Source organism: Strigops habroptila, chromosome 1, assembly GCF_004027225.2.
Source record: "Strigops habroptila isolate Jane chromosome 1, bStrHab1.2.pri, whole genome shotgun sequence".
Lineage (NCBI taxonomy): Eukaryota > Metazoa > Chordata > Aves > Psittaciformes > Psittacidae > Strigops > Strigops habroptila.
This window is the reverse complement of record NC_044277.2, coordinates 98,636,985-98,661,171: the sequence shown is the minus strand read 5'-3', so window position 1 is coordinate 98,661,171 and position 24,187 is coordinate 98,636,985. Positions and strand designations below refer to the sequence as shown.

Genomic DNA, 24,187 nt, shown 5'->3' with positions numbered 1-24,187 from the left:
CCTCCTGAAGCCCCAACTTTTTCATATTCCTATAAGCATTGCCCGGAGAACTAAGTGGTGGCAGCATTGTAGTGAGGCTAACCTCAGGTGCGTTTGCATCATTTTCTTTGATATATTCTCAACTGCTTGCCTTCAAAAGTCTTTCCCTGTTGAATTATTACCTGACTCTTGCTAATGCTGCTTCTTGCCTGCATTTTTTGTGTTCTTAACAGCTTTTTTCATCCAAAGATGACTCCTCTGAAGCCTAGTATCTTTTGCAGAAGTCTGTTTCACTGCCTCCAGTCTCCTGGAGGTTTAGTGCACAGATAAAGCAATGCTGCTAGTCTTTACACCAAATGTAACCTCTTCATCCATCTGTCTATCTTCCACTTACGGACCATGCTGGTGGCCAAGAGCACAAGTTCACCCTTGATGGAACTGGGTTTTGAGTTGTTTTTTTTTTCTGCTCAGGACTGCATAAGAATCACCTTGTCCCAGTTTCATCTCTGCTACATTTCACCTCCTTACATCTTTTCCTTTTGTTCCTGATCCAGTCACCCTGTTATCTTGACATCTATTCCCAAGCACAAATTAGCACTTCCAATTTCTTGAAGCTACTAAGAATTACTTTTGTTAAGATGTTTTCCACCCCCCCCCCGACTGTATATGTCATTTCCAAAAGCTAAGAGAACCAGCCGTGGGCCAGTGTTGGATCTTCAACCCACTTAAGAGGTCAGACACCTTTTCTGGTCAGCACGTGTAGCAATGCAAACATCTACATCTCCTACTGAATCCCCATGTGCACACACACAGTTGCCATAGGTATCTTATACGTGAAAATTGGCTAAGCTGTGGTAGGTTGGCCATTACACTAATGTCACTGCATGCCACCCCTAGCATTCTCACCTCTACTCCGCCCTGCTGAGGCACGCCCTGCAATCCTGTGTACAGCTCCGGGGCGGGCGGGCCGGGGCGCAGCGTGGCGAAGGGCGGGCGTGAGCAGCCATTGGCCGTGTCCCGCGGCGGGGCAGGCACACGAACACCGCTGGGCGGCGCCGGGGCGGGTAGCCGGGATGGACCGAGCGAGCGAGGGAAGCGGCGCGGGCAGCGGAGCCGCCCCGCCTTCCTTGGGCGCGTCGTCAGCTGCCGGTGGAGGAAGAGGCAGCAGCGACAGTAGCAGGCGTGGCGGGGGGCCTTGCCCGGCGGATCGCACCGGAGCGGTAGCGCTGAGCAGGGAGAACGAGGCTGAGAGCCGGCAGGGCACGGCGGGGAGGTGGTCCCCCTCAACCTGCTGGACACTTGCGGCGTGTGCCGGCAGCCCATCCAGAGCCGGCGGCCCAGGCTGCTGCCTTGCCTCCACTCGATCTATCTCAGCTTTAAGCTGACATAGGGGGAGATTTAGAAGAGATCTGAGGAAGACGTTCTTCCCTGTGAGGGTGGTGAGGCCCTGGCACAGGTTGCGCAGAGAAGCTGTGGCTGCTCCATCCGTGGCAGTGTTCAAGGCCAGGTTGGACAGGGCTTGGAGCAACCTGCTCTAGTGGAAGGTGTCCCTGCCCGTGGCAGGGAGCTGGAACTGGATGAGCTTTAAAGGTCCCTTCCAACCTAAACTGTTCTATGATTCTCTGATGATTCTATGATCTACACAACTACTCCTTCACCTCTGCTCCCATCTAGCATAACTCAGGCAGTATTAACGTCAACCATATCCCTGTTTGTCTTGTTTCCCCTTCCTGATGTGCACTCAAGACTTATCCAGATATGCAGAGTTCCATCAGAAGGTCCAAAATTTCTTTTTTTTTTTTTTACCAGTTTCCCACTTAATACCTGTCTCCTTTTCCCAGTTGTCCATAAGCAAAAGCCTGGAAGAAAAGATCCACTCTTTGGAGAGCAGAGCTTCACAAAATGGCAAAATTGTACCAGCTACTGCAATGGAAGTGTCTCCTGTGAAGCAGATTGAGGCTACCATAGAGATTAAGTCTGGGATCAGTAGGAAGGCAGGAAAGCTGAATCCAAAGAAGGAACTAAGATCTCTGCACTTCTAATGAGACAAAATTTTCTGCACCTGAACCAGTGCCCTGATCCCACCCCAGGGCTGGTGTCTACTGCAGCTTCTTCAGTTTCTTTGTTTCTGGATGCTTTGTAAGGAGTAAAAAGAAATCCTACATTTGAAAACGGAGATGTTTCAGTGTCAAGTATCACACATTCCTGCCTCTTTAATTATCTTAAATTCCTGTACAAGATGGCACCACTCTGGCTAGCCTTTCCCTCTTCCTTAGTTCACCTTAGCAATTCTGGTTTTTGATCACTAGATGCCCCACAGCCATGTGGTGTGGCCAGGTAGCCAAGACAGCTTGGAAGAGACAGGCTCAGACTGCAGTCCTGTTTGCCACAGATGGATTCTGAATAGCATGCCCCTGGGAGACAGAGCACTCCAGACATGCTGGGTAGCATCATACATTAAGAAGAGACTAAAATATGGTTTGTATTGCACAAATAGGCAAGTAATTGGAGAGTAGCTTCAATTCACTCTGTGATATCCATTACAGCTGTGTTTTAACAGCACTTTCATGGGCTGAGAATGGAAGGACACCACAGGGAGTCAGATGAGCCTGCTTAGGAGATTTTTTAAGAATCTAAGTGTTTTCAGCTTCTATCAAAAGGCAATTGCCAATTCAGATCAGGTCCTATGTTCAGATATAAGGCAATAAAGGTGTTTTGCTAACAACCCTCCTGTAAGATCACTAGTGGGTTTTAATTCTGTGATTTGCTGCACCAAAACACATCATAACGTGAAGTTTATTAGCAGTGAGGGGTTATTAACCTCTGATTTTTGAAGCCATAAATCAAGGGAATAAATGCTGCATGTTGGTATGTGTGTTCTTACTATATCATAACTAAACTGGGACCACAGGAGTTGGTCTAAACAACCTGTTTCACTAGTAAATTTTAACACGCTTTTGAAACATGTTCAACCCCATTTCAGAGATGGGGAACAGACACACACAAGAACTAAGGACTGGATCAGCAATAAGACTTAGGTACCTTGTTTGCCCAACATTTAGCTACCATGGGGGCCATCAGATTTCTATCTAAACGGTCACTCCAGAGAAGTTTCTTCTGCCAAAGGCAGGTATCTGTAAGGCTATTTGACCTATAGATGTTGAAGACCTACTCAATAGTTAGGGGAGCTGAGGGGAGCTGAGGTTGCAATTCATAAAATCCTAGAATGGTTTGGGTTGGAAGGGACCTTAAAGATCATCCAGTTCCAGCCCCTTGCCACAGGCAGGGACACCTTCCACTAGATCAGGTTGCTCAAAGCCCCATCCAACCTAGGCTGTATTGAACACCTCGTCTGCAATACTAGCTAAACCATCACTAAACCACATAAGGCAAGCTCACATCAGCATCTTCACAAAATAAGGCTCCTCTTACAATTTTTTTTTTCCACCTGTTTTCTCATTGGCCCCTTGCACTTCAGTTCTAGAGTCTTTTCAAGAGCTGGAAATCAGAGTGCTCTTCTTGTTGCATCAGACATGCTCCCTTATGTAGCCAAATCCCCTCTCATTTTGAAGAAATGCACTGAACAGGACATTATCACATCTTTTCTGACCTTTGATACAGTACAAACCACAGAATTTAATTCAAAGATCTCCTTGTTATTCCAAATAACTGATTAAGACATGTTTTCCTGAATGACAAGCAAAGTTGATGCAACATCTACAAGACGTCTTAAGAGCAGGTTTCTTTAGTCAAACTTGTCATTGGTAAATCAAAATACAGAAGCAAGACTTCTTAAAAAAAGGTACTGCTTATAAATGAAGAAAAATACCAGAGCGCTCTCAGGTTTTATGCTTCATTTTAATTATTAATTAATTTTGAGACTTATTTAATGGAGAACACTGCTAATAAACTAACTTCCTCAGAACAATTATAAATTTAAAGAAAAAAGTGCATTTACAGGTGGAAAAAGTCCACTTAATCGTAAAAATAAAGATATTTTTAAGGAATAGAGGCATTTGGTCCTCTACTACTCTTTTCCAGATCATGATATACATGTATACATATATATGCCTGAAAGTGTGAAAGGAACCGGCAGTCTTAAAATTATCTTTTAAAGATAGGAATGCAAAATATAAGAAATTTCCTCCTGACCCCAGGAAATGGACTTTACAGAAAAAGCTGAGACTTGAAGAAAGAACGGCAGAAATATTTGCTTTGTAATCATGAAAATTGACAACTCTTCAGATAAATTTCAAAATGGCAAAAGCCTTAGATACAAGCTCTTTGTTGAAGTCTCCAAAACGCTGGGGGGCAGCAAACCAGGGTCTACCACATTCTGTGCTGTTGGCATCTTTCTGACTGTTTTAGGAACCATTGCAAATCTTAAACCACTTTTTTTTTTTTTTTTTTTTTTCTTTTTCCTCCCTCTTTCCCAGGCCACCACTGAACCCCCAAAAAAGAAACCGGACCCTGTCACTTCGGAGACGGTGGTGATCTGGGGGCTGCGGCTCTGGCAGGTGATTGGTATCTTTGCCATCTTTGTCCTGGCAGTCAGTAAGTTGTAATTCTCTGCCTTGCACCAACCACAGCACCACCCAAAGTAAGGCTTGTTCCTGGAGGACTACAAGCCAGGTGGCCATGGAGGTCACAGGCTGAGGCTTTTTGGTCTCTGGCATCACAGGAGTACACACTGAGGGGACTTTGCAGCAGGGAGAGGCAGGTGGGGTCTGTGAAGGAACCACAGATGGGCCACTGTGGCTTCCTCCTGTAACATTCTGATCCTAGCTGGTGGCATCCCAGAGAAGAAGAGTTACTACAGGGCTGTGCCACAGCTGTGGCACACTGTGGGGCTGTGTTCAGCTATAGTACCACATTCAAGCCCATATCCATGTTACAGGCATGGTCCTGCCCTGTTGCACAAGCATACAACCTATATGTGACCTCCTCTGGTCGTGTCCCACATGCTGCAATAAGAAGTCTTAAGAGGTCTGCAGTCGCACCCAGATCTGGGGTTAAGGTTCCTAACCCCTATTCCAGGTGCCAAGACTTTCAACTTCATTTAGACAGGGCTTTCAGGACTCAAAACCTTCCTTTGTTTTGGACCCAAACACTAGGAAACCACTGGCTCACACCTGATTACTGCAGTGGGATGGGATCAGATACTTGGAGGATCTATCTGGCCAATTCCCCACCTGAGTGTCTCCATCCAGCTTCATCCTCTTGCAGCTCACTCTCTGGGAAGAGTGAAAGCCAGCTTCACTGTGCATTGCAAACTACTATCATGTTCCTTATGAGAACATCACTTAGGACACTATCATAACCCCATCAAAATTCAAAGGAAGGATCTTCTGCTCTTTCGTTGAGCCAACTATAACTTCATATAAGAAAATAGACCAGTTTGATACTATGCAAACATGATAAATTGATCTCCTGTCTTCTTGATATACACTTTACAACAGTCTTAAAAGTAACTGATTTATTTCTTCTAGCAAACAAAGTTGCACCAACCCATCTATGATTCCCTTAAACCTCTTCTTTTTCCTGCTAGGGACAGATGAGCAGAGGGACAGAACCTGTCAGCAGTACTTGAAAGTAAATCCCTTCAACTCAGAGATCACCTCAAATCCTTACTCATATCTACCCATAAGGGGCAGGGAGAGATGGGGGGGTGGGAGGTGGTGAGCGAGTGGCTGCGTGGTGCTTAGTGGCCCTAATTGCTTGTTAAAATTAATTTCACAAGTGGAGCAATGAAGCATTTTAAAGCAACTGAAGGAAGGCCTTGAGTGCTTTCTGTACCAATTTTGCTCTCATTCATCATAAGTGATAAGCGCTCTCCAAAACAGAGTGGCTACATTCAAGCTTCTGATGGAGAGCAGCCACAGGTGATGCCTTGACCTACAAGCAGCTGGTGTTTAGAACACAAGTTTGCTGGGCCAGCTCTAAAACTTAGTATTGCAGGGAACTAATTTCTAGTGCTCCCAGTTACTTTTTAATTTGCTGCTAACCCCCATCTAGATGTAGCCCTAATCTAATCAAAGAGCACAGCAGTCTGTGTATTGTTGTCTCCACTGATATTGAGGGAATAAAGTCAATTTTTGTTGCTACAGCCATCTGTTTGGCTGCTGTAGGTGGCCTATATCAGTCCTTCCCTGATAGCCTTCCTGTTATGTTCCTATGCTCTGTTTAAACCAGAAGTTTGCATTTTCAAAGCAAGAACAAGCATTTTCCTCTGTTTTCTTTTCCCCTCATTGCCCTTTCTGGGCAAACACCACATCCTGCACCCAAAATCTGAGGGATAACTACTCCTACAGCTCTCCATCAATGAAGCTTATGCTAGTTCATCACATGCCACAACACCCTTTTGCAAACAACCACAAGAAACTCCACAAGGAAAGACAGCCAAGTATTTAACCCTAATGACTCCATACACCATGTGAAATAGGCATCAAAATTAACATCAGGAGCTTTAGAATGCAAGTAGACTGGTGAAGGGGTTTATTTAGCTTAGGGCATCAAATTGCACATACATTTTTGCCTGTGTGTCTGTTTTATTGTTCATTAGAAATTGGCTCTGTCAATACCAGGTTATTTAGGATTAGAAGCATGGAAATGTTCCTGTTATGACAAACTACCATATCAGACAGTGCACTGCTTGCAGAAAAAAAAAGAGAAGTTTTTTTTGGTTGCCTAAAAACATCAGTAGCAAGAACCAAACACCCATGAAAATTACTTAAGTGACAGTCCAGAAATGAAATATATTATAGAAAACAACATAGAAGGAAAGTTGCAGCCTAGTTATTTAAAGTGCTGAAAGCAGTGAATTTTGAGAAGCTAAAATACTATTAAGGATCTGTGTTTAGACAAGCAAGCAAATAGGTTATGTGCAATTCAATAAAGTAACATCTGCTTCAAGGTTTGAGTTGCCATTAACATACACAGGTAGTTCAACAAAATCAAACCATTATGTCAGCCTGCTACAGATAAATGTTATTGGAGGAGTAAGAAAGTATTTTCTAGGTGATCACAGGGTTTTGGCTTGCTGAGTGTGTGACAAATAGGTTCAGTACACCACTGCATGTAATGGAGCCGGTTTACGGCTCTACTGTTCTGTTACAGCCTTTTTGTTTGAAGAAGCTTTCTTTTGATGAGCAGAGGGGATTTGAAAGCAATGATACCAGCTCAGTCAGCATTATGAAAACAGTAAGTATTTGGTGAAGACAGCAACTATTAACCAAGTCAGTGATCCAAGTCAAAACAAGGCAAGTTCAAACTTAATGAATAACTGAATCATACAGACAGTTCTCACCAGCTTCTCATATCTTGCTCCAGAAACATCATCCTCCTCTTTTGCTTTGCTGTCCCAAAAGCACTGATGGTTCCCCAGCTTTAGTTCTCAGGAGCAGACACAGGTTTTTCTGTGAATGAGCTCTTGGAGGTTGCCTTGGTATCAGTCCAGAAAACTAGGCAATGTTCTAGTTTTCTAATGGGCCAACAGCTGGAGAAGAGCTTCAATATGGCTTCTTTTTACCTGGTTCCAGAAGCACCTTCTCAGTCAGGGCAGAGAGTGGGCATAGCCTTCTAGCAGCACTAACCCTCTGCACTAGGAGACAAGAGAGCATCCTTTCCAAGGCTTCCTAGAGCCTGCATGTGATCCCATTGGCTTACCATGTCACCTTGTTATCAAGGTTTTAAGGGTGTGACTACTTTGTCATGTGAATTCAGGTGAGGAGCAAATAAGAATGAGAGGAATTGAGATGCTTTTAAAGTTAATGCCCCTAGCTACTTCACCGTGGGTGATTGTGGAACACTTGAACTGGCTAGCTTTCAGTTGAAATGGAAATAAAAGATAGTTACTCCAGAAAGGCATGATCCCAGATACCCAAGGGAAGCCACAGCACTAAACTAGGGTGTCCCACCTGAAATATACCATGTGGATGGCAGATCCTCCATGCTCCTCCACCCCACAAACCTGCTCCAGCTGAGTTGACAGGACTTGCAAATATAGATATGATCTAGATGATGTTTCCAAATCTTGCTCTTAGCAACTTCCACAAGATGGCATCATCACATAATAAATGGGGAAAAAAAAAAAGGCCAAATCCAAAAGTCTCTGACACTTCCTTGTTTAATTAAAGGAAAAAAATAAATAAAAAACCCTACATAAAGGCATCTTATATGTCAATACACACCGCTCAAATGGGTAAAAAGTCTCAGGGGAGATCTAACTCATAAGAAGATTTTTGGGTAGGTTACAAACCAAAGGGGGCAACTCCTAGCTCTACCCAGCTAGAGACCAGAAGAGATTAAATGTTTGCATGCACATTAACAGCAAGTTTTAATCTCTTTCCTGCAGCAACTGATAGTCAACTTTCTCAGGTGCCACATGAAAGCATCTCACTGCCAGACCCATTTGTCTCTGTCTTTTTCCTTTGTTTCTGCTCTGTGACAGGACATTTCATAAGAAAAACAAAACTTTGGGAGTAAACAAGCCCACAGTAGAAAATAGAACTTAGTAGCACATACAGAGCATTATTCAGGAGATGCTGGAGGCATAACTCGCTTGGATGTGTATATCATTGCACATTCTTATTTATCTACTAAAATGTCAGGAACATCAAATCTTTTTGCTACAACTGGAGAACGCACAAGAACTCATTTTTAAATCAGACAGCCTCTACAGGGAAAATTCATAAAGGTAGGGACTAGGAAAAAAAGTTTCTCAAGTACCACACGCAGCAGGTCAACTCACTTTTGCTCTTCTGCCTCCAAGATTTTAGCTCAATCATTTTGTCCTTAGTTAAAGGAAACCTTCCCTTTTGGGTAGGTAAATCAGGTAGAGAAAAGGCGGCCGTTATGTTAGTAAGTGTTCCCACAGTGCGCCTTAAAATCCTTATCAAGGCGGCCTCTCAGCACTTGGCATAGTTCAGCTGCTCTGAATTGCTCCTCTGAGTGCTGGTTGATAAGAAGAGAGACCCCTTGCAGGTATGAGCAGAGGTAAGGATTGTATTTGTGTTTCTTTTTGGGTTTTTTTTTGTTTGTTTTTTGTTTTTTGTTTTTTGTTGGGGAGACTTTGATGAGGCAACTGGAAAGCAACTAAGATGGGATTAGCTGTTGGGGGTATTTGATTCACTCAGGAGTACTGCTGTCCGATTTTTTGGTCTCACTTTTTCTTCCTTTTTTTTTTTTCCCTCCACTGTCCCTTGAAAGCTGTGAATAGGGAACTATTGCCCTGATATGACACATTGAATCATAATCTTGGAATCTTGCATAGCCTGTTTCATCCACAAAGACTGAGGACTTTGCACCAGAAGTATTACCCTTTGTGAACTGCTGTGATGGGATGGGGAGGTGGTCCTGATTCATCGCTGGGGAAGCCAGCAGTTGGCCTAAGGCTGGCCCAGTGTGATTTCCATTGACTCCCCTTTTTCTTTGACATCACAACCACCATCAACATTTTTAGGCAGCCCTGTGGGCTGCTCCTCTTCCTTTCTGATTTTAAGGTCTGATGTTTTTCTTATTTAAGTACACCCCCAGGTCTGTTGACAGCAGCCCACCAGGGAGGATGCAGGTGGCACTTCCCTGAATAATGCCCCACTCATTTTTGCAGAAGCAATCCAATTTCTCTGTATGGATGAAGGGCAAAATGCTTTGACATCCCTGCTAGCACATCCCTCTGGAGTGAAAAGCATAAACAGAGGGGAGAGAGCATGAAGAGGATGATGGGAGTAGAGACAGTGCTGAGAAGAGGAAGCAATGCCTTTCAGCTACTGCCTAGAATCTTCCTCCTGTATTGTGGCACCTTGATATAGAGCATTAACCAGATGGATGTCAGGTACCGCAGGGAGGGGAAGACCCTCATCCATTTGAATCTGTACTTTGTTGAATGGAGAAAGTGAGGGAGAAGTTAGGATGGAACTGTAACAGGAAGATCCCACATGGGGTGGGGTTGGAGAGAGCTGTTGCTGCATCCCACTGCCATGTTCCAGGCATGAGCTCATGCCTTGTTCTCAACTCAAACTGAAAACCAAGTTGGCTTTGGATGATACTTTTGGATGATTCAGCCTTCCAGTACCTAAAGGGGGCCTATAAGAAACCTGAAGAGGGACATTTTACAGGGGCATGTAGTAACAGGACAAGGGGGAATGGCTTTAAAATGAAAGAGGGTAGATTAGGAGTATAAAATAATGTCAGAGTACAAAGGAGGTAGGCTTATGCTAAACAAACATGTTCCCAGGAATCAAGTATTATTTAATGAACACCAACAAAGCTGTTAAACATCTTGAATGCAATTAACTGAGCTCATTTTAATTTGAAGTGTTAGAGGTTTTATTTACCAACTTGCTGCGGGTGTTGAAGTATAAATGTCAGGCAAAGGATTTACACTGTTAAATAACCGTTACTTTTTGGATGGCAAAACTACCCAGATGTTTCTATTAATGTGCAGAATTTCCAGTGAGGCACAGATAATTTAGGCTGGCCCAAGGATGCTTCACATGGTGCTTTCTGACAGAGGCTTTAGCTGTCTATCATCAAACACTGCATCACCAGCACCTGGGCATATGAGAAACACTCAGCAGGGTGCACAGATGGATTCAAGGACAAGGGGTGGGTCTTACATAGAGACAACAGGTTGATCCCCTCTTTTGCCCTCAGCCCAAGCTCACACATGGTTATCTCTTACCACAGATGAGACATTTCCTTCTGGTTTAGAGCTGCTCTGCAGTTCTGTGCCTACAAAATAGCCCAAAAGAGCCCCCAAAGTTATTGGCACCAGTATATGTAGTTCAAGCTGAGCACAAAATGTGGTGCTTAAGGGGAAGTTAAGTGTGTTTTACAAATAAAGGACCCTTTTTTTTAAGTACTCCAATTAATAACAAGTAAATATTCTTTCTTGTTGATTATTTTAATAACAAATAACCTATGCTGTTCTTATTTTGTACTATAATGTTATCTTAAACTTCCATTGTTCTTTATGCTCACACACACAAAAACACACACATGCCCAAGGCTACTACAAAATTAGTTGTTCTGATCCCTATCAGCTAAAAAGAATTGGAGATGCCATTGCCTCAGGCTGGCGTCTCTTAAATGTGACACCTATCGGGTCACATAGAAGTGGCTGTGTCTGGAGTCTGCAAGGGGAAAAGCTGCAGTGTTGGACTATAGTGGGGCTTGGAAACAGCTCCTCTGTGTGGATGTTACCACCAGCTGGAAGCCTAATCTACTTTGTCCATTCATTGACCATTCATGCTCAAGGCAATGCAGTGATGGAGGGCACAGGTGGACTCTGGCATCAGAGATGGGGACTGTGGGGAGAGGCTGCTTTGCTGTGTGGCACAGTGCACAAGGTACAAGTGTTCTTGAGATCTGTGTGACACAAACAAATATAACTCCTGTATGGCTTTATGGGTTTGAAAGTGAAAGTCAGATTTGCAACTGTACTGGGAAAACCCATTGGTTAACTATTCATGTTCTGATTTATTATTACTATTGTTATTTCAACACACCATCATAATTTAATTCCCATTTTGCCAGTTTCATGCATGATCCTGCTCCAGTGCATTTTCTCTACCCAGTGTGGAGAACAGGTGCAAGCCACTATGTCACACAAAATCCAACTAACATCGAACAATAGGGATTTTGCAGATTCCCAAGGCAGGGTAAATAACAGCCCATATCCTTGCTTCTCAGCTGGTGTAATTGAATGTAGGTAGCAGCCGTACGTTGCTTCCAGTTACTTATGTATTGAAATCTGTGTATATCTGTAGGACTACATGAGGTCTGAGGGTAGAGAGGTCTGAGCTGCACAGAGAAGATCCAAATCTGGCTTTGATTTTCCCAAGTCACAAGATTAGCTGTGGGAGTTGAGATCATGGGTTTTGTTGCTAGCTCCAGTTTGACAGAAATGACAGGCCCAGCTTATTGCCCATTTTTTAAATAAATGCCTGACAAGAGGTATTTCTCCTTGTTATGAAGCAATCATCCTTAGATCTTGCCTCACAGAGCTGCAGTGCTGGCTCCTCCTTGTGACAGCTCCTCTCCTTGCATGCTAGCAATGGAGAGGGTTCAGTCCCAAACCTCTCACTCCCTGGGATGGTAAATCTCTTTCCTGCTCCCAGCCTTTAAGATGGGGTGGTAGGGAAAGAAGATTAAAGAGCGTCACCTTAGCCTTAGAATCTATTGCATCAGGCATAACAGACCCCCAGAAAGCATAAGCAATCAGGAGCTTTTTTTAATTAGGGCTTGTGCTAATTAATAGCTTAGAGTGCCAGACAAAACAGCTAATACGGACTTTGTCACTATGATTCATCCCACCTATCTAGAGACGCCTTCCGTGTAGGCATCTGGAGTGACGAGGTAACAGAGTAAGTGGGAATAATTTATCTGTTTGCTTTAGATGTCTACCTAAGGATGAGACAACCTGTGTCCTCAAGTGCCCTGGGTAACCTGTCTGGATCTACAGGGACATTCCAGGGAGCTACCAGTGACTACCTGCTTCTTTTTGTCCCACACATTTCCTAGCCCAGAAATCTAACTTTGCTCAGACCAAAATTTCCTAAGGAAACATTTGTTAAGATGAGAGGTCCAGCTCTAACCCATATTTTTCACTGGTGAGCTCAGAATAAATGCAAAGTGGCTGCTGTTAAAGCTATCCTCCTTGCCAATAGAAAGAAGAAGAAGAAAAAAAAGTTAAAAAAAAAAAAAAAAGTAGTGTGGTGGTAGAAGGAGCTATGCAGGGAGTTGGCTGAATCTGTTCAAACAAAATACAGTGTGTAACAGCAGAAGCAAGGATCTATGGCTGGGAGAAAGGAATATAGACCTCATCTGCTGAATAAACAAACATTCAGTGACTAGATTACGATTAGTAAAAAGTAGTATTATCAGAGCAATTGGTTAAGCAATGCAGCTCAGGATGATGCTGCAGTAAGGAGTTACTTGAGTGTATTAGTGTGGGTTAGTGAGAGGTAGGAAAATTTTTTCATCTCTGTATGCTGTCCTGGTGAGATGCATGTGCCTATGGATAAAAACAAATGACGAAAAAACAAATGCTTGCAGGGAAAAAAAAGCTGAAAGTCCTCATGTCTGTTCGATGCCTGGGAAAAGGTCTTCAAACAAGAGTCTCAGTGATCACACTTTGTTTAGCTTGTTGGAAAGAAGATCAAAAGATCACATGATTGCAGCATTGAAGGACTTCAGAAAGAAAATATATATAAAAACCCCAAACAAAAAACAAAACCAGTATTGAAAGTCTTTCTTATTTTCTGCATAGAAGAGAGAGCAGAGTCTGGAAATTAAAACCAGTTCAATTCAAATAAGAATTTGAGAAATAAATGTGGCAGGGAGAGTGATCAAACATTGCCCTGCTCTCCAGCCCTTAATAGCTCTCCCCAGGTAAGGTGGGATTTGATCAAACATAATAATCTGTGATGTGTGTGTCAGATGATGTGATCTAGTGGTGTGGACAGACCCTTGTTTCCAGACATCAGGGAAACCTCGTGTATAGAGGCGTAGTTAAGCTTGATGGCTGAACAAATATTGGAGTGGCCCTGACCCTTCGCAGCAGTTCTTTCAGCATATCCTCAGGGCATTTTACAAAGGTGGACATATTTAAAAACATGTTTTGCTTGAAGTAATATTGTCACAGCTGTTGGGACTACAATCTCAATCTCTTCATTCTTCGTCTCCTATTTTTGCTTTCTAGGAAATCAGTACATTAATCCAAGTGCTATATTTCCATTGAAAGAACAGCCTTAAAGTGAGACAAAATACAGGACTGAGAAGATTCTTGAGGAAGCATCTAATTAATCTCTAACCTGAACTTTAAATCTAACATTTTTACCATCTATGTCTCCCTGTTTTCTGGAAGAAAGCAATTCCTGAGTCCGCGTCGCCGCAACCTGATCCCAAGCCAGGATGCAGTTACATGCCCTGTAGGTGGTTGCACACTCTTTAGAGGGAAAGCCTCCTTCTCCTGCAGCCCAGCTCAGGGACCTCTTCCAAGGCACTATTATCTCAGCAATAGCTCCAGTAACAGCAGTGACGTCTTTAAATGAGGTGTTTCAGGCACCAGCATCTTGTGAACATCTGTGCGCTCAAGGTGGACCAGTCCTACAAGCACCCACCCAAGCACTAACTAATTTTCTGAAAAGTTTAGTAGCCCTCATTGAGTGTTGCATTATCACAACTGTTAACACTGTTGTGAGTAGCTTGAACAGCCAAAATATGCTAGCTCTTCCCTTAAAGCATCATTGTAGTCACATAGTAAGCAACTCAAGGCTTCTCAAAGAGCATTTAAACACCAGTGCTGCTGTTAACTTGCCCTTGAATACATCTGCATTAATTGCTTGCATTATTGACAGTGGAACGGCTGCCTAATTAACTCAGAGCAGCCCAGGCTACTTTGGTAAATGTTAATTAAATGCTTCATTGGCAGACTTATTTTTCAGCTTCAAAGGGAACAAACCTACTGTGTATTGCAACCAATTTCCATTCAGTTTATAAAACTGTTCAATAGTCAGTCATGGCTTTGCTGTAACATTACACCAAGCAGTCTCTGGAGAAGGTATTTCACTTACATCTTTCCCAGCTCCTAGGAGAATAAAGTTATTTCTTTCCTTCTTTTTTTCACCTTTTTTTTTTTTTTTTTTAATTTGTTGCCCAGGTAATCTAGAAGTAACTGTGTTAATGCTGGTGAGCTAAATTCACTGAAGTGAAAACTAAAAAGAGACCCTGAACTGGGTAACTTGGCCGCATGGATATGTGGTTTAAGCCGATACAGCTCCATGGTCTTTTGCATATGCTCTTGGTCTGTTTCAATTACAAAACAAAATATTTTAGTTTAAGCCAGTGGGAGTAAACACACACCCGTTACTTGATCACAAGCATCTAACTGTTTATGGTCAAAAATTCAGTGTTTAGCGTTTGCTCTGTTATTGTACTCCAGATGAAAGGTTTTGGGGGCCATTTCTCAGCTCCTCCAACCTGAATAGTACTAGATATGAATATTAGGAAGATATTGCCTCCTGTAAAAATAATGAAAACATGCTAAAAATCCAGAAAGGAGCAAGCCTCAGAGTTCTTCATTATTTCTCAAGTCAGGGTTTATTAGTATATGCTGAAGGATAAAAATATATCACAATACCTCTTTTGTCATCATAGCAAAATGTTGACTCCTTTAAAATACCCATTTCATAAGAACCACCAACTATTTGTTTCCTTCATAAAAAAATACATTTCACGTGATCAGACTGGCAGAAACAATGAACAATAATTTGATATGTTGTCAGCTTGAATCTGCAGTGTAGAACGAGAACAGTATGTGCAGGATCAGACCCGACTTTTTAATTTAAAACAGAAATGTTCCTTCAGAATAGGAGGCTGAATTCAACTGTGTGTGTCAGATAACTGAAAAGGAAAAAAAAAAGTGAGAAAATGATTTATAGAAGGCCAACAGCAAAGTAATCCACAGCATGTTACTGAAGAAGAAAAAGCCTGTATTTTAATTGTGCAGTTCACAGGAGAGGCTAATTATCACAGCATCACAAGGCCGTATATTATTACTGCAGAAAAGCCAAGAAAACTGACAGAATTGAAAATGACTCCGCTATGTTTTGTCACATAGCATGTTTCTTCTTCTGCTTTATGTGGTTTGATAGCAGAGAAACCATGAATGATGTCACCATTTCACACCTTGATATTTTTTATGGACCTTCTGTCATGTTACTAGGGCACTGATACATCTTACAGAGATTGCTTCAAGCTCACCGTAGCATCAGACAGGCATTAAGGTAATAGTTTATTCAGGCTGCATTTTAGAAGCCTTCTCAACAATTAAAATGAAAGCTGAAATCCTGGAAAGGAAAAGGACAGCCATAGCATAAAAGAATGAAATTAAATATTGTTTGATAGCAGTGTGATTAAAGCATTCACCTGGGGAATGAGAGGATTGGTGAATGTATAATATAAAACAGCCATTCAAGGCTTGAAGTCAAGTCGTCTGCCTGCCAGCTGTAATTAATGTTCTGCACATATTCATATCCCAAACAAAAACTTTTTAAGGTACTTTCATAGTATATATAACCCTCATGGATATTTTCAGTATTGTTTTGGTGAGTTTTTTATGTTGTAATCCTTGATGCCATGTCACATATTAAGTTTTTGTAAGAGTATTGCTTTGATGTTTAACTCTCATGGAAGAGTGCAGTCCAATTCTTGATCTGTTACCTTATAGGAATGGATATTTTTAGTAGCCCAGAAAGCCAACCATGTCCTGTCACCAGCAGCGTGACCAGCAGGTCAAGAGAGGGAATTCTGCCTCTCTACTCCACTCTGCATCCAGCTCTGGGGCCCCAACACAAGAAGGACATGGAGCTGTTGGCGCGAGTCCAGAGGAGGCCACAAAGATGCTTTGAGGGCTGGAGCACCTCTGCTATGGAGACAGGCTGAGAGAGCTGGGCTTGTTCAGCCTGGACAAGAGAAGGCTTCAGGGAGACCTTAGAGCAGCTTCCAGTGCCTAAAGGGGCCAACAAGAAATCTGGAGAGGGGTTTTGACAAGGGCAGGTAGGGATAGGACAAGGGGAAATGGCTTTAAACTGAAAGAGGGCAGATTTAGATGAGATGTGAGGAAGAAGTTCTTCCCTGTGAGGTGAGGCCCTGGCACATGTTGCCCAGAGAAGCTGTGGCTGTCCCATCCCTGACAGTGTTCAAGGCTAGGCTGGATGGGGCTTGGAGCAACCTGGTCTAGTGGAAGGTGTCCCTGCCCGTGGCAGGGGGTGGAACTAGATGCTCTTTAAAGGACGCTTCCAACTCAAACCATTTTGTGATTCTGTGATTAACCTTGACATCAGAAAAGGCCCAGGAATCATTACAGATTACATTGCTTTGTGGTTCAGTTGATGAATAAATTATTGGTGGTACAAATATAATCTCACTGATTTGAAGCAGGAGAAAACTTAATATATCTGCTGGGCATAAAAGAAGTGATGCTAAGATTGCTCCAAACTTCTACTATGCAACAAATACCTCTCTCCTATCTTCCATAGTATGAGATTCAGCTCTTCTAACTGAAGGAACAATTCGCACACCTATGTAGATCTCTGACACCATTTGGGAAGTCCTAGGGCACATTGTCCAGCCTTTGACTCTCACTCCAGGCATCACAGCTCTTCCGCGGTCCTCTGTGAGACTGGTCATTCCAATCTCTTTTTGTAGTTAATGGAGAGAAAGGCAGCTGCAGAGAATAGTTCATTTTGTTTTAAGATGAGATTATTCACCCTGAGGAGGTGCTTCTTTCTCCCCATCAATGATAAAGGGAGCCTGGAGTGAATGAGGCTGTAAGCTCTAGCTTTGGGACACACAAACCAGAGCAGATGAATTCCACCCACTCTGTCTCCTATGTCTGACCTGGAGGGGAAAACAAAGATATCTAGCAGACAGTAACTTCCCATAGCAATGAAATGCTATGAAATGATCCTGGCATCAGTTTCAGTCTCCTAAAGCTCCCATACCAAATCCTGAATCTTATTAAGTGGCATGGGTTTTCTTTTTTTAAAGATAATGGTAGTCAGCTCGATACTTACGCCCATGCATGGCTTGAGCCTCACACTAAGCACAGCTTGCAAAGGGGATGGAAATAAAAGTAGTACTGCATTATTTTCACATAAGCCTCTTGCTCCAGTGGCTGGTTATGAATCATTTCACATCCCAAGACAACATAAGTCCCCAGTACCTCAGTGTAGTGCTTCATCTCCATTAGAAAGTTTAACAGAGAGCCCAGCTCATGACTATCATGTAGCAACTACCATTTTTGTCCTTAGTAATTGAAAAGAGGTGGAACTGTGAGAGATACAACAACCTCTATTCTTTCCTGTAGGGCTAAGCCAACTACTGTGACATTGGCAGACCTTTTGTCCTTGACTTTCAAGGGCACTGACCAATATCTCTCTGTGCTTTACTTGAAAGCTGACAGTCTTATTCTTTATCAGTCTCCAGGAAATATGGTGCGAATTTGCCTGACAAATTTTTCTCAAATGTGAGTAGAGGATTTCCTGGCTTAGCTGAATTTCAAAGTGCTTTTAGGAAAACAATAGATCTTGATTTTAAAGTGGTTAGAGAAAAAGCACGTACCCTCCTGTATATCCTCTCCTGTAAATTGTTTCCCCATTTGCTGTCCCTGTTAAAAATGCATACTTATGTCTCGCCTGACTTTGCCTTGAGTCCTTGCTCATCTACTGGGTATTTTTTTGTCTGCCAGCCTGAAAAGGTCTGTGCCTTCTGCTTGTTGTAATGTTGCTGTAGCTGTATGGACAGCTGCACAGTGAAGTCTTGCTGCCCTGAGCAGCAGGGCAGACCCAGCTGTGTGCTTTCCAGATGTGATATGTTACCCACCTGCAAGCTGACAGCGTTGTGCTGCCAATAATGCTATATGGGTACCTTGCTTTCCTTTTGTAAGACAAGTAAAAGCTCAATTACCTTCAGCTTGTTGTTATTGCTGACCCTCATGGAAGAGCAAGGATAAAAGCATCTTGATTGCTTCCCCAATCACAGGTTATTACAATTTCATGTTGGTTTAGGCAATTCACTTCAGCTTCAGCTGTCTTGTCCTGTTGTGACATTTAGATGGCCCTGAGTATGCTTCCACTACAGTACCTCTGCAGCAAGTTGTTTAAAGTGAGTGATACTTTTGACAACAAAATTCAGCAAAGGGATATAGGAGCTGCTACATTTGGTAGCTTTACGCTAACCGCAAAACACTGAGAAAGGTGTTTTACTACTTTCCTTTTCTCTTTTGTGAGATGGAGAGGTCCTGCAGAGCTTGTTCCTGGTTAACACGATCCCTCTTTACTTAGGAGAGACTGGACAGGTACAGGACAAACTTTTAGGGAGTAAAATTTACAGCAGCTGGTGTATGTGCTGGTGTTGTAAATGCATCTGCAATACTTTTTTACTCCTATTGAATGAGAAATGCTCACACTTGGAACCAAAAGTACAGATTGTTTCTCTCACTTCCTTGGATTAGTCTCAAAGGTCTGATACATTGCTCATGGTAATATAAAGCCAGAGGAGATTACTCAACTTTTGAAGTGTACAGGAAGTTGGATGCTTGCTCCTTTCTTATAGGGTTAATGTGGCATGGGGGAACTCCAGTTAAAATAGAAAACAGAACATGTAAAACTGCTCACACAACATCTTTCCAAGCACAAGGCTCTGCTTGCCTTCAGAACCCCTTTCCACAAAGTGTAAACGAGGTTAAGAACTTGGGTAGGTTGGAAAGTTGAGCTTTTATTTAGTAAAGAAGAATCCCCCAGACTATATCAGTGGACAAAAGAAGGGCTATGAATGTTGTCTATCTGGACTTCTGTAAAACCTTCGACAAGATCCCCCACAACATCCTTTTCTCAAAATTGGAGAGATATGGATTTGATGTGTGGACTGATCGGTGGATGTGGAATTGGCTGGATGGTCGCATCCAGAAGGTAGTGGTCAATGGCTCAGTGCCTAGATGGACACCAGTGGCGTCTCTCAGGGGTTTGTACTGGGACCAGTACTGTTTAATATCTTCATCAATGACATAGTAGGATTGAGTGCACTGTCAGCAAGTTTGCAGATGACACCAAGCTGAGTGGTGCAGTTGACATGCTGGAGGGAAGGGATGCCATCCAGAGTGACTTGGACAAACTCGAGAAGTGGGCCCATGCGAACCTCATGAGGTTCAGCAAGGCCAAGTGCAAGGTCCTGCACCTGGGTCGGGGCAACCTCCGGCATCAATACAGGCTGGGATACTGTCCTGGGTTCAGCTATAGCAGTCATTTTTCTCCTGCTTAGTAGCTGGTGCAGTGCTTGTAGTTGGCATAGCTGCGTTGTCTGTTGCTTTGCCATCAGATCCAGAGACATTTTTTTCCCTTTGAAGGTGCTGGATAGTGTTGAGCAGGGCTCTGTAGGCATAGGCCAAGCCCCAGCACGTTGCCAAAATTTGTCCCTCTCTGGTATAACCAGGACGACAGCACACCAGGACAGATATGAAGGGATTGAGAGTACCCCAGTGGATGAAAGATTGACATGAGCCAGCAGTGTGCACTTGCAGCCCAGAAGGCCAACTGTATCTTGAGCTACATCCAAAGAAGCGTGGCAGCAGGTCAAAGGAGGTGATTCTGCCCCTCCACTCTGCCCTGGTGAGACCCTACCTGGAGTACTGCATCCAGCTCTGGAGTCCTCAGTACAGGAAAAATATGGTCCTGTTGGAGAGGGTCCAGAGGAGGGCCACAAAAAATGATCAGAGGGGTGGAACACCTCTCCTATGAGGATTGTTCAGCCTAAACAAGAGAAGACTCCGGGGAGACCTTATTGTAGCCTTTCACTACTTAAAAGGGGCCTATAAGAAAGATGGGGAGACACTTTTTAGCATGGGTAATGGTTTTAAACTAAAAAAGGGGAGATTCAGGCTGGACGTGAGGAAGAAATTTTTTGTAATGAGGGTGGTAAAATGCTGAAACAGATTGCCCTGAGAGGTGGTAGATGCACCATCCCTGGAGACATTCAAGGCCAGTCTAGATGTGGTTCCGAGCAACCTGATCTAGCTGAAGATGTCCATGATCATCGCAGGGGGGTCGGACTAGATGAACTTGGAAGGTCCCTTCCAACACAAACTGTTCTATGATTCTATGATTTTATGATTTTATGAGTCTATGATCCTATGGTTCTATGATTCTATGATCCTATGATTCTATGATTCTATTTTAAGGATGCCCACAGAAAAGTAACTCAAGTGTTCATAGAGACCATGATATCTCATGCTTCTTGACATGTGTTTATCACCTGTGGGTCAACTAATTTTATGACTGCCAGTTTCCGAGTCTGGGAAATTTCAAGTCTGTGAATTCCTAGTCTAGGAAACCATCAGTAATGATTTCATTACATTGAATTGTCTGAATCATGATTAGATTTGCAGATGGAAATTCTGAAGGAACATATATGTTTAAGCATGAAGGGAAAATGTGTCTTACTAGGAGTAAAATTATTATCTGCATCCCGAAGTCATGTAAAGAAGCCTAGCTCAGGAAAGTAGCATGATGGAATAGTAAGCTCATGATGGGGAGATTTAGGAGATCTGGTTCAATTCTTTGCCTGCCCTAAATGGCTTTAGATGAAAGTCAATTAAGACATATATTGAGCTATTGTTCTGTATCTATTTTGAAGGGTCTACAGTGTTTTCATGTCAAACTCCTAATTTCTTTCTTCAGCTGAAGGCCCACAATCCCAGTATCTACCTACCACAAAAATGAATAGCCAAGACATATTGTCAGGAACCTCTAGCAATAATACCCTGTTGAGGGGTGACAGTACATCTTATTTGCTGCTGTCACTTCCAAAGAGATAATGAATTTAAATTGTTGCTATTCTGATGTTCAGAGACACTGTTGACATATATGGCTTAAGGCAATGGTTTACATTTGGTTTTGGTGGGAAGGACATGCTCAGTCCTTTACCACAGTTCAGCCTAAGAGTGACAATTCTTTATTTCCAGGTAGCTCAATGCTTTAGACTGTGTGACCATATCCCTCAGGCAGGTACTTCCACAGATGTAGATCATTCCTACTGGAAGAAACTCTTCTGAAATTAATTTTTCTTCCTGCTGTCTCCCCACTGTAAATGGGCCAGCCTGTACTAGACAGAAATCTGCTGACTAAACTGAATGTTCCTGCTTCCCTCTCTCCTTTCCCAGTTATCACGCTATGCTGTATCTTCAAGTGCCGGATTCCCCGGACAAAGAAAGAAATTGAGGCACGATATGCTCAACGGCAAGCAGCAAAGACATATGCTGACAAACTGGACACTGTGCCACCACTCAACGAGCTGACAGAGATCCCTGGAGGTACTTCCCATACCCATACCTACATGAGACCCACGTCTTCTTTTAGGATTGCTTTCTGTATGAATGAATGCAAAGGGCTAGGTCCTCCCTTAGGGTAAATCAGTGTGGCTCCTTGGGCACAACCATTAAGATATTGCCACGGCTTGGTGAACTCCTCACAGTCACATGCACTAAACCTGCACCATTTGTGGCAGCAGGCACTGTCACTTAGATGAAAGGAACCGTTTCTCTGTTGGTACAAGTCAGGGTCATGCCTTTGAAGTTCATGTTTAAAATTTCCAGAGAGTCTGATTCATTTTAAGGGCCAGTTCCTGGGTTGGGAGATGTCAGCAGGAATAAAAAGTTGTTAGTGTCACACTACCAATAAATGGCTTGCCCTTTTTGGATGGCCAAGAGTATTTCTGTCACTGGTCTCTGCTGCTCTCACTTATCTTTCCTGGTTCTGTACCCTAGGCTCTACTGAAACTCTCCTAACTCTCTCTGGTCATGTCCACTCCAGACCTCTCAACTCCCTGCCTGTCGTGAAAGAAGAAGATGAAATGGCCCTGCAAGGAAATTAGGGGATTGCCTTCCTGTCTGTCTGTCTGTGGCTTCTCTTTTCTGATGAGATCCACCATACCTTGGACTCTGCTTCTCAGTTCCCTTTCTGCATTTGACCTCTGTTTTCTCAGTACCTTTTCATGAACTTTTTTTCTCTTCCCTGTGCCTCTGCAAATCCTGTGATCTGTAGCTTTGTAGAAACTGGAAGTTTCCTTAACTCAAAATGTGATGCTTCAATCCATGAAACTGGTGAAAGAGGCAGATAGCATAATTGTAGAAATTTAGTTCTATACTGCAAAATACAGAACTAAGTGCTTAAGAGTAGGAATTTGCACATAACTCAGAATTTCAGAGGCATTCAGGCATTGGACTATGCCTATATTATAAACTGAGGATGGCCAGAACACTCTCTGGAGTTGAACCCAACTCGCATGAATAAGTCCTTCTCAATACAGTTAAATTCTTTCAACCTCCTTTAAAGTCAAAGGTCATCTCAAGGTCTAGTTAGTGCACTCTTACATGAATGAGGAACTTCAATTTCCTGCCCAAAAGACCAAATTCTGACCAGTTATCAGTAGGTCCCAGAGGGTGTAAAGGATCATGCGTCTAGATAGCAGAAAGCCAAATCACTCATTTGCTTCTACATCTTCTTCCTGCCTAGCTGTTACTCCTGGAAAACCAATAAGTTAATGATAAGAAGAATGATCTAGACAAGACAGAAAGGGTATTTGGGCACCGGAATGGCTGTTTCACCCCAGAATGCTAACAAATTTTGATCTCCTGTAAGCAGCCTGTACATCCCATGAACATGTACATGTATTCCATCCAAAGGCTGGCTATTTGGTGTACATTTAATCAGACCCTGGTAAATTATTGCATCATGAATTCATTAATAAATTACCATGAGAAAGCAATTTATGGGAAGTCAGCTACACCATAAAACTACCTAAACATTTATCCAATTAAATGTTTAAGTTGACTCATTGATCACCCTTTGACCTTTGAGAATCCTAGAATTCTGGTCATGGCATAGGACAGGGTAGGAGGCTGGTGAGTGGCATATTGCTGAGTGGCTGCTGATGTCTGGTAATTGCTCATGAACACATGTTCTCTGAAGCTTCTAGTCCTATGGGACTAGGCAGATATAAACCTGCCCGAATTGCCCTGAAAGATCTGGTGTTGGGATGGGAGTCATCTGTCCACAAGTACGTTATCCACATATATGGGGAAGTTTGCATCAGCACTAGTTGTTTAGACTTTATCCCAGTGGAAAATAAGAAGGATGTGATTCCTTTCATGCTAGGGGAGGTGCTAAAGGAGAAGAGGTAAATTGTGCCTTAAAAATGCCTGTATGTCTCCAACCTTGGGGACCCAAAGGACTGATTCAGCTGTCAGTGCCTAATCTGTTAGATGCAAAAGCTATGTGTGATCAAACCCACTGATTTGACTTCCTTCTGAGATTAATGTGTACCCCACGCCCAGAAAAGTTTTACTACATGATTTAAGCAGTACAATGGAAAGTATGCAAATCGTTGGGCTTCATCTCTGTGCTGTTGTTTTCATCTGCACAGAGTGTGATGCTCTGCTGTGTTGCCCCACTGACATTTGGCAATTCACCTTGATTGATGTGGTCATAAAATAAAATGTATGTATTTGTTGACTATTTATATACTTATACTGTGACAATTCCTCGTAGGCCCAATCAAGGCCAGAGAAATTACTTGAATGATTTTAATTACTGAGTGGCCATTAAATGCTTTAAAGGTTTCTGTAAATGTCAAATGCTATTAATCATGA

The 24,187-nt window shown here is 42.8% G+C and overlaps 1 protein-coding gene across 1 annotated transcript; it reads left to right on the top strand.

Moving 5' to 3' along the window:
* Positions 1-1,052: 1,052 nt before the first annotated feature.
* On the top strand, positions 1,053-22,410 carry TMIE (transmembrane inner ear). The gene is made up of 4 exons (XM_030482582.1): positions 1,053-1,199; positions 4,416-4,533; positions 21,701-21,850; positions 22,304-22,410. Exons 1-4 carry the CDS (start codon positions 1,053-1,055, stop codon positions 22,408-22,410), a joined length of 522 nt encoding a protein of 173 aa, XP_030338442.1.
* The last annotated feature ends 1,777 nt before the right edge of the window (positions 22,411-24,187 follow it).

What these genes read in the sequence shown, in the direction of transcription:
- TMIE (XM_030482582.1), top strand. Translation starts at nt 1,053, where the DNA reads ATGGACCGAGCGAGCGAGGGAAGCGGCGCGGGCAGCGGAGCCGCCCCG. An exon ending in CGGCGGATCGCACCGGAGCG is followed by an intron (nt 1,200 to 4,415) that starts GTAGCGCTGAGC and finishes CCTCTTTCCCAG; the next exon opens with GCCACCACTGAACCCCCAAA. An exon ending in GCTGACAGAGATCCCTGGAG is followed by an intron (nt 21,851 to 22,303) that starts GTACTTCCCATA and finishes TCTGTACCCTAG; the next exon opens with GCTCTACTGAAACTCTCCTA.